Here is a 10,829-nt window from a genome sequence, read left to right as displayed (position 1 = left end):
TTTGCTTGGTTATACTGTGTAAGTATGGAAACCATGAAAGTTTTTTTAAATACAATAATTTTGCCTATACCTATTTCTTTGAGATCAAACATTTTTATTGTTTTTCTTAACTTGTTATTAAAGTTTGGTCATGTTACACCTAGAATAAGTGAATATTTTGCATTTTTCAGCATTTAAAATGGTTTCCAAATATACCCATATTTACCACTGACTTATATATTTACTTAACATTTTCTGTGTATCATAAATTGCGACAAGGTATGTAGTTTTTGTGAGAATGATTTGTTGGTTTTTCCTATATTTTTCTTCTTCTAATTTTTCAAAATTTTCTGGCTGTTTCCATGGCAACCAAGATTCTTAACAATCAAATTTTATTTGATATATAATTCTGGTGTCAATTACTACTAATGGGCAGAGTTTCATCAGAATCAGTGCATGACAAAGAAGTTTAATTGTTTGTAGAAAATGGCTATTAAAGAGCTAATTTTTGCTAGATTTTGAGTTATCTGCCCTTTGTAAAGGATCATTGAGAAAGAGTAATAAGTCAAATAATTCTTATTTATTTTATTTAATAGCTTTAAAAATATAGAAACTATTTATTATCCATTTGATTCGTCATATTTAATAGAATATTTTTCCGAAAAAATAACAAAACATGTTTCTTGGATGATAAAGGCCACAGCTTTAATAATTGTTTCAATGACAAATGTCAGACAAGCATTTAACAATCATTGGGTGCCACACACCTAAATTGATAACGAGCGTTATGGCACCTCGCCTTCTAGGGTAATCCATAGCAAGGCGTAACAATATGTATAAATCGACTCCTAGGGTACCCCTTAGCGAGTCAGCTGGGATATGTAATTGCCTCCTAGGGGATTCCTTAGCGAGGCACCTGTTATACTGAACAGGTAAGCCCACTATACTGAGTAGGGCAAAGATGACCACCCGTTATACTGAACAGGTAAGCCCACTATACTGAGTAGGGCAAAAATAACCACCCGTTATACCGAACGGGGTACGAGGTTACTGTTATACCGAACAGATCCCTCACACAAGCTCCTAGTGCACTCCATAGCAAGCTTGTATTGGCTCCTAGGGTAGCCTTAGCGAGCCACAACATGCTCTACAAATCATGTAAAATAGATAATCATACATAAACAATAATTAATATAATGATGACAAATGTCTCTGCTTGTCTGACATATCCGTAAAGCTGCGACAGCGACATTTCGTCAGTCCTCAGTCTCATTGCCAGTAGATCACAATCTTGCGCACATAAACATAAAACATCCATAGTTAATTGTAACCTGAAAAATACAAATAAACAGCAGAAACAACAGCATCTCAAAGTCTTAACATGTTTAAGGTAGCAATTTATCAACATCTAAGATTTAATTTCTCATTAAGTGGGAGTGGTGGGTGGGAAACAATTATCAAAAGTGCAGAAACGCTGGGAAAGCTATCGAGCAAGAGGAGGAAAACGCCACGTGCGCCCCTCTTTTATACTCGCGGCAATCGGGGGAAAGTGTCAAAAGACCTACCCCCTGTGTTTTTCGGAAATCAATTAAATGCGTTTAATTAGCAATTGCTTTAAACGACCTTAATAGAATATTTTTCCGAAAAAATAACAAAACATGTTTCTTGGATGATAAAGGCCACAGCTTTAATAATTGTTTCAATGACAAATGTCAGACAAGCATTTAACAATCATTGGGTGCCACACACCTAAATTGATAACGAGCGTTATGGCACCTCGCCTTCTAGGGTAATCCATAGCAAGGCGTAACAATATGTATAAATCGACTCCTAGGGTACCCCTTAGCGAGTCAGCTGGGATATGTAATTGCCTCCTAGGGGATTCCTTAGCGAGGCACCTGTTATACTGAACAGGTAAGTCCACTATACTGAGTAGGGCAAAGATGACCACCCGTTATACTGAACAGGTAAGCCCACTATACTGAGTAGGGCAAAAATAACCACCCGTTATACCGAACGGGGTACGAGGTTACTGTTATACCGAACAGATCCCTCACACAAGCTCCTAGTGCACTCCATAGCAAGCTTGTATTGGCTCCTAGGGTAGCCTTAGCGAGCCACAACATGCTCTACAAATCATGTAAAATAGATAATCATACATAAACAATAATTAATATAATGATGACAAATGTCTCTGCTTGTCTGACATATCCGCCACTCAGAGATGTCTATACATCTCTGCCACCCAACAAATAAAATTTAAGAGGAGATAAAAGCTTCTATGGCTGATTGAAAAGTGTTTGTTATAATTGCACAGCGCGGTAAAGCCCCTCCTCCGAAAACTCTATATCAGGGTGATTAATAACACTGCCGTTTACTGATGCGACCGCCCTACGAGCAGCTCTATTAACTCGTTTTCGCTTCCGTTCGACGGAACATATGTCACGACCCCCTATCCATTTCCGACGCGGGAGTATATCAGACCATATCATTTTACAGCTTGGTAATCTGTTTGTCATTAAACATATATCGTGCTCTATTCTGGTACATAACACCTCGCTTTTAATTGAAGTGATATCATTCCCCCCAAGGTGTATAACTAAATATGCTGGAGGAGGACATTTTGTTAACTTTTGCTCCATCGAGTCAATAAGATCCCCCCATTTCATGCCCCTTTTGCCAATCCAGGTTACCTGAACGCCTAAATTTTCCAAGCGTAAGTTAGTAGTCAGATTTGTAGCCGCCCATCTACATGCCCAGTAAACAATTGAAGATCCCACAATCCATACATGGTGTTCTAAAGAAGCAATAAATAATATGGTAAATACAATTCATCTACAAAGCTCACATCATATCTAATCTGATATACTTTAGGAATGCGCTTGATTTCCAGCGTCCCAGTAATTGGATTTTGTCATGTGATACCCCTTTCAAGGCAAGGCACGTTGCACCTCCAATTCTAAACGAATGTGATTTGTAAGCAGAAATTGGGTGATTAATTTTGGAGAGGGTTTTTCTCAGGACGGCGTTAAACTGATATCTAGTTAGCGGGGATTTATTGCTATGCACAAATAATGAACCCTCAACACGTGGTCTCACTGAAAGAAATTTTTTCAAGTTATTTACTGGGCAAATGTTTCCTTGATGAATAGACGGTAATAAAATATTGATACCTTTTCCTGTTTGATCCGTTTTAGAGAATCTTACAGAAATAGAGGCGCAAGTAACGCTCTTTGACGTACAAAATTTTATATCCTTAATAGTTAAGGGTACATGGGCACAATGCTCCGAGGTATACACTAACTCCTCTACCCTAAATAGGCCGTAAAAGGCCAAGGTAAAAACTGATCTAAACAAGAATGTTTCATATTCCGAATAACACACTTGATTTAGAGCGCCACAGATCTTAACGAGAAGCTCCTCCGAAATAGGTGCTCTGTGGTCTTTCGTTCTATTTAATCTTCGCAACCCTTCCAAAGCTTTCCTAACTATGAATAACTCTGCCGGGTCGGTCCATTGTCTCAGTTTGTGTACATAGCTAATACCCGAAATATAGGATGAAACTGTTGAAGCTGCTGAGCCCTTGCCTGAGTGATATGCTATAAATAACAGAATATGGTTTGAAGGGACTGGCCATTTATCAGGTAGTTTTGTCAATATTCTGAAATCTTTAAAATTCTTTAAAGCTTGTAAGTACACAGCCCTGGTGTTTGCTGAAATGCTTGCATCTAACAATCGAGTGATTTCGTCTCGAAAATAGTCCAAAGTGCCTCTGGAAATGGTGTCGGCTGACTGTCTGCGTCCGGAGCCAACTTGTGAAATCGCTGAAATTGTAAACGTGACAAACTGTCCGTCAATGAATTCTGAACGCCCGAGACGTGCTGCGCTTTAAATGAAATGTTCAACTGCAAGCATTTTAGAACGAATTTGCGCAACATGATCATTACTAATTCTGATTTTGATGTCATCGAATTCACAATATGTACCACTGATTGATTATCAGATCTAAATAAAACTTTTTTGTTTCGCAGCTTTTCCCCCCATAAAATTACTGAAACAAGCAAGGGAAAAAATTCCAACACAGTGATATCCTTAGTATAGCCCTTATTGAACCAAAACTCTGGCCATACCCCGTAGGTCCATGCACCGCTAAAATAAATTCCCAAACCATTTCCTCGACGTGCCGAGCTATCTGAAAAAAGTTCTAAATCTATGTTAGATACCCAAAACTTTTCTTGGAATACCACAAAACCGTTAAATTTGTCAAAAAATTCCAGCCATACAAGTAAATCCGCTTTTATCTCTTTTGTTACTCTTAAATGATGATAGGGTTGAGACAAACCACGTGTTGCATTTGACAGCCGCCTGCAGAAAGTGCGACCTGGAGGAATTGCTCTGCAGGCAAAATTTAGATATCCTATTAGAGATTGCATGGTTTTCAAGTTCGTTTTCGATTTCTTCAATATGCCTTCAATAATCATGCTGATTTCATTCACCTTTTCTTCCGGCAACCTGACCTGCATTTTTTGCGTATCAATTTCAAGCCCAAGAAAAGTAATAACCTCGTGTGGACCCTCGCTTTTTTCCCATGCTATTGGGACCCCTAATTCTTGACAGGCCTGTATGAAAGTTTCTACTATCATTTGACACTCGTCTGTCGTATAACCCCCGAACAAGAAATCGTCTTAATAGTGTAGGACTTCTCTAGAAGAAGCTCGCTCGCGCACAAGCCACTCTAGAAACGAGGAAAATTTTTCGAATGTAGCGCACGATATAGAACACCCAAAGGGGAGGCATTTGTCAAAATAATAACAGCCGTCAAACTTGAAACCCAGAAGTTCAAAATCACCGGGCCAAATGGGCATTAATCTGAAAGCGCTTTTGATATCCGATTTGGCTAGGTAAAATCCGCGCCCAAGACGTTGAACCATGCTAATGGCCTCGTCAAATTTTGTGTAATTGACAGAACAAAGCTCTTCGTCAATAAAATCGTTGACGGAATTATTGGTAGGGTATGAGAGGTGATGAATTACCCTGAATTCCCCCTCCGCTTTCTTGGGCACTACTCCCAGTGGCGAAACTCGCAAATTTGACATAGGTCGTGATTTAAATGGGCCAGCCATCCTTCCCTTATCAATTTCTTTTTTGATATTGACTCTAGCTACATCTGCATGTTTATAAAAAGAGGGCAAATTAGGTGCTTCTGTTTTTTCTCGAGGACCCCGGTAATGCAATCGAAAACCAAATTGAAAACCATTCATAAGTTCTTTTGCTACTTCTAAATTCGGATAATTTGTAAGAAAAATTTTTAAAACTGCAGTGTTTATAGGGGAATTTGCTAATTTAAAGTTTTTGACCTTTATTGGTTGCAGCAGTGCTGTTTGATGCTTTTGAGGTACGAAAAGTATCATTTTTTGCACAACTCGATTTTGGGTGCTTTCCTTTACAAAGAGAACATAGATGCGCAAATTTGCAATTGGCTGTAATGCAACGACCTCTATTGTAACCAAAGCATACACCAGTTTGGTTTGGTGTGTGCGATGCAGCGAGGCTAGGTTCCGGCCTGGGTGGGACAGCGATCAAACGTAGCCATAAATCAGGATTTAATTTTGCCCAATTTTGGTAAGATATTGCTTGACGAACTCTAAATTGCTCGTCGTAATTTCTCCATCCCATGCCCGGAAATTTCCTCGCTGCATCGCGAATGACAAACATATATTGAACCAATTCGGCTGCCCTCACTGGGTGCCTTTGAATATATATGTGCATATATAACAGAAAAGCATCAGTCCATCTATCGATGGTTGTTATCTTCTCATTCAAAACTTTGGGCTTAGCCTCGAGTTCCCCCTTATCATTTAAGACGAAATTACTACCCGCAGCGAACTGCTGCAGTTCAGCGCTTCCCTTTGTAAGCAGGGCTAAGTTTATATAGTTCCCCGCCCAAATTTTTTGTTTTAAAGCCATTGGAACATGGGCACCTATATCGTCCCCAGCGCAAACCACCATGTTTGGCATCGCCCCGAAATTGTCTGCCGTTGACAGGGCAGCTTCCTCCGGGACAGGCCACGAAGTAGAGAAATCTAATTGCCTACCCGTATGGTTGGTACCGAGCGGCACATGCTCCTCCGCCATTCCCGTGGAGGCTTGGATATTTTCCTCCCAGCCCTGGGTACTTGTACCAATCCCCTCGGTCTCAGGGGCTGCCCTGGTGTCGGCGTGGTGGACAGCGGTTAGGTTTCTCCTCCCCCCTCTGTCCTGCTGCCGCCTGGCTCCCTTGGTCCGCCTGCTTGCCATGGTGGACTTGGCAGTGGCTTGGGACTTTCTGGCTCTAATGGGTGGCATGATTTTTTGATTTTGCTGCACCGCTCTCGGAGGCTTTAAAACAATTATCAAAAGTGCAGAAACGCTGGGAAAGCTATCGAGCAAGAGGAGGAAAACGCCACGTGCGCCCCTCTTTTATACTCGCGGCAATCGGGGGAAAGTGTCAAAAGACCTACCCCCTGTGTTTTTCGGAAATCAATTAAATGCGTTTAATTAGCAATTGCTTTAAACGACCTTATAAGAGAAAAAATCTTTGGAAAAAAATATTATTAAACAGCTAGTGTCTGGTAAAAAATTGAAAAAAAAATGAATTATTTGGCAAAATACCAATTTTCGACGTTAAAAATACTGAAAACGAATAAAATACCCACTCTACTTTTTATAAAAGTTGAATAATATCATTATAGGGTTTTTTTTTTAAAAATTTCAATTGATTTTATTTCATATTGCCTGCATTCCTTGAAAGGCGTCTTGAAATATTGGGTAAAAATGGCCATTTTCAAAATGTAAGAATTTGGTCTCTGAGCCAACAATGGAAGAATTTGCAGTGACATGTAGATTTTTTTATATTTGTGTGATATATTGCTCAATATGTTCTATTCGTAAAATGTATTATTTATTTTAAAATAATAGAGATGATTATTCTATATGAATTGAATTTTATTGCTTTTTTATGCTTGAAATGGGATTAAATGGGGCCAAAATCTATTGTACTGTAGAACACATAATTTTTGCAATACCTTATTTTGCAACATTGTCATTGACTCTTTTTTTAGACAGACAATTTTTTCACAAATTGATGTCAGTGTGCTCTTTAATCTCAAGAAATACTATTATATGTGAGATTTAATTTTTTGAGAGCACAATGTCTTGGGTAATTATGGAAAAATAATGTTTTCATGAATAAAAATGATTTACAGAATACACATGAATATGTACATGTTTACAGATTGTTAGACTATGCATTAATGATTTTTTAATGCTGTGTTACAATAGTTATAGTCAGTTTAAATCCAGTACCTTATTCCGTTTTGTATGTAGTATTTGAAAATATTGATTACAAGGATAAGTTTTCGTATGTTGTTGGTGTTGCAAGGTCTTAATGATGCATACTAGTATGTGCCAGTCTAGAATTTTCTTGTTTTTCCTCAAGATAATAGCATTAATCCAATCCTAAAAATTTATTTTGCTTGGTTATACTGTGTAAGTATGGAAACCATGAAAGTTTTTTTTAAATAGAATAATTTTGCCTATACCTATTTCTTTGAGATCAAACATTTTTATTGTTTTTCTTAACTTGTTATTAAAGTTTGGTCATGTTACACCTAGAATTAGTGAATATTTTTCATTTTTCAGCATTTAAAATGGTTTTCAAATATACCCATACTTACCACTGACTTTTTTCTTAACATTTTCTGTGTAGCATAAATTGCAACAAGGTGTGTAGTTTTTGTGAGAATGATTTGTTGGTTTTTCCTTCATTTTATTTTTTTTTCCTCATTTTTTCAAAATTTTCTGGCTGTTTCCATGGCAACCAAGATACTTAACTATCAAATTTTATTTGATATATATTTCTGGTGTCAATTAATACTAATGGTCAGAGTTTCATCAGAATCAGTGCATGACAAAGAAGTTTAATTGTTTGTAGAAAAGGTCTATTAAAGAGCTAATTTTGCTAGATTTTGAGTTATCTGCCCTTTGTAAAGGATCATTGAGAAAGAGTAATAAGTCAAATAATTCTTATTTATTTTATTTAATAGCTTTAAAAATATAGAAACTATTTATTATCCATTTGATTTGTCATATTTATAAGAGAAAATATCTTTGGAAAAGAAATATTATTAAACAGCTAGTGTCTAGTCAAAAATTGAAAAAATGAATTATTTGGCAAAATGCCAATTTACGAAGTTAAAAATACTGAAAACCAATTAAATACCCACTCTACTTTTTATAAAAGTTGAATAATATTATTATAGGGTTTTTTAAAAATTTCAATTGATTTTATTTCATATTGCCTGCATTCCTTGAAAGGCGTCTTGAAATATTGGGTAAAAATGACCATTTTCAAAATGTAAGAATTTGGTCTCTGAGCCACCAATGGAAGAATTTGCAGTGACATGTAGATTTTTTTTATATTTGTGTGATATATTGCTCAATATGTTCTATTCGTAAAATGTATTATTTATTTTAAAATAATAGAGATGATTATTCTATATGAATTGAATTTTATTGCTTTTTTATGCTTGAAATGGGATTAAATGGGGCCAAAATCTATTGTACTGTAGAACACATAATTTTTGCAATACCTTATTTTGCAACATTGTCATTGACTCTTTTTTTAGACAGACAATTTTTTCACAAATTGATGTCAGTGTGCTCTTTAATCTCAAGAAATACTATTATATGTGAGATTTAATTTTTTGAGAGCACAATGTCTTGGGTAATTATGGAAAAATAATGTTTTCATGAATAAAAATGATTTACAGAATACACATGAATATGTACATGTTTACAGATTGTTAGACTATGCATTAATGATTTTTTAATGCTGTGTTACAATAGTTATAGTCAGTTTAAATCCAGTACCTTATTCCGTTTTGTATGTAGTATTTGAAAATATTGATTACTAGGATAAGTTTTCGTATGTTGTTGGTGTTGCAAGGTCTTAATGATGCATACTAGTATGTGCCAGTCTAGAATTTTCTTGTTTTTCCTCAAGATAATAGCATTAATCCAATCCTAAAAATTTATTTTGCTTGGTTATACTGTGTAAGTATGGAAACCATGAAAGTTTTTTTTAAATAGAATAATTTTGCCTATACCTATTTCTTTGAGATCAAACATTTTTATTGTTTTTCTTAACTTGTTATTAAAGTTTGGTCATGTTACACCTAGAATTAGTGAATACTTTGCATTTTTCAGCATTTAAAATGGTTTTCAAATATACCCATATTTACCACTGACTAACATATAATTTTCTAAAAATTTCCTGTGTAGCATAAATTGCAACAAGGTGTGTAGTTTTTGTGAGAATGATTTGTTGGTTTTTCCTTCATTTTATTTTTTTTCTCATTTTTTCAAAATTTTTTGGCTGTTTCCATGGCAACCAAGATACTTAACTATCAAATTTTATTTGATATATATTTCTGGTGTCAATTAATACTAATGGTCAGAGTTTCATCAGAATCAGTGCATGACAAAGAAGTTTAATTGTTTGTAGAAAAGGTCTATTAGAGAGCTAATTTTTGCTAGATTTTGAGTTATCTGCCCTTTGTAAAGGATCATTGAGAAAGAGTAATAGACGACTTTCACATTTACAAAAGTTATTCCCCTTTGTTGGGTCAATCCGGGGTCAACCGGCGTAAGACGCTGTTTTCCCTCTATAACCTTACCAACTTTATGGGCCAGTATCTTAGAAATAAAATCGTCATGAATATGCCCATTATGTTTTTCACGTTGCCCCATACACTGGCAATACAGGTACAGATAGAAATTGTCCGATAACGTTTGAAGATTGAAAATATTAACAGGTAACTTACAAAGGACAAAGTGGGGAAAATGAGCATTACGCCGACAACGGGAGATAACTCTCAGGAATGTGAAATTCGTCTATAAGTCAAATAATTCTTATTTATTTTATTTAATAGCTTTAAAAAAATAGAAACTATTTATTATCCATTTGATTTGTCATATTTATAAGAGAAAAAATCTTTGGAAAAAAATATTATTAAACAACTAGTGTCTGGTAAAAAATTGAAAAAAAAAATGAATTATTTAGCAAAATACCAATTTTCGACGTTAAAAATACTGAAAACGAATAAAATACCCACTCTACTTTTTATAAAAGTTGAATAATATTATTATAGGGTTTTTTAAAAATTTCAATTGATTTTATTTCATATTGCCTGCATTCCTTGAAAGGCGTCTTGAAATATTGGGTAAAAATGACCATTTTCAAAATGTAAGAATTTGGTCTCTGAGCCACCAATGGAAGAATTTGCAGTGACATGTAGATTTTTTTTATATTTGTGTGATATATTGCTCAATATGTTCTATTCGTAAAATGTATTATTTACTTTAAAATAATAGAGATGATTATTCTATATGAATTGAATTTTATTGCTTTTTTATGCTTGAAATGGGATTAAATGGGGCCAAAATCTATTGTACTGTAGAACACATAATTTTTGCAATACCTTATTTTGCAACATTGTCATTGACTCTTTTTTTAGACAGACAATTTTTTCACAAATTGATTTCAGTGTGCTCTTTAATCTCAAGAAATACTATTATATGTGAGATTTAATTTTTTGAGAGCACAATGTCTTGGGTAATTATGGAAAAATAATGTTTTCATGAATAAAAATGATTTACAGTATACACATGAATATGTGTATGTTTACAGATTGTTAGACTATGCATTAATGATTTTTTAATGCTGTGTTACAATAGTTATAGTCAGTTTAAATCCAGTACCTTATTCCGTTTTGTATGTAGTATTTGAAAATATTGATTACTAGGATAAG

General features: G+C 35.2%; 1 protein-coding gene across 2 annotated transcripts; it reads right to left on the bottom strand.

Moving 5' to 3' along the window:
- Nucleotides 1-623: 623 nt before the first annotated feature.
- Nucleotides 624-6,550, bottom strand: LOC134272832 (uncharacterized). 2 transcript variants are annotated; one of them, XM_062754998.1, is made up of 3 exons: nt 6,075-6,550; nt 2,673-2,776; nt 624-1,310 (listed from the first exon to the last, which is right to left on the bottom strand). In XM_062754998.1, the coding sequence occupies exons 1-3, from the start codon at nt 6,322-6,324 to the stop codon at nt 1,263-1,265; spliced, it is 402 nt and encodes a 133-aa protein (XP_062610982.1). In that variant the 5' UTR covers nt 6,325-6,550; the 3' UTR covers nt 624-1,262. The 2 variants fall into 2 exon arrangements, with proteins under 2 accessions (XP_062610982.1, XP_062610981.1); XM_062754997.1 differs by lacking the exon at nt 624-1,310 and having other exon boundaries at nt 1,906-2,776.
- Nucleotides 6,551-10,829: the final 4,279 nt, after the last annotated feature.

This window comes from Saccostrea cucullata, unplaced genomic scaffold (genome assembly GCF_032062105.1).
Source record: "Saccostrea cucullata isolate Sc308-1 unplaced genomic scaffold, CSIRO_AGI_Scuc_v1 ctg8302, whole genome shotgun sequence".
Taxonomy (NCBI): Eukaryota; Metazoa; Mollusca; class Bivalvia; order Ostreida; family Ostreidae; genus Saccostrea; species Saccostrea cuccullata.
The sequence above is the reverse complement of the archived record's forward strand: the minus strand, read 5'-3'. Positions and strand labels throughout refer to the sequence as shown.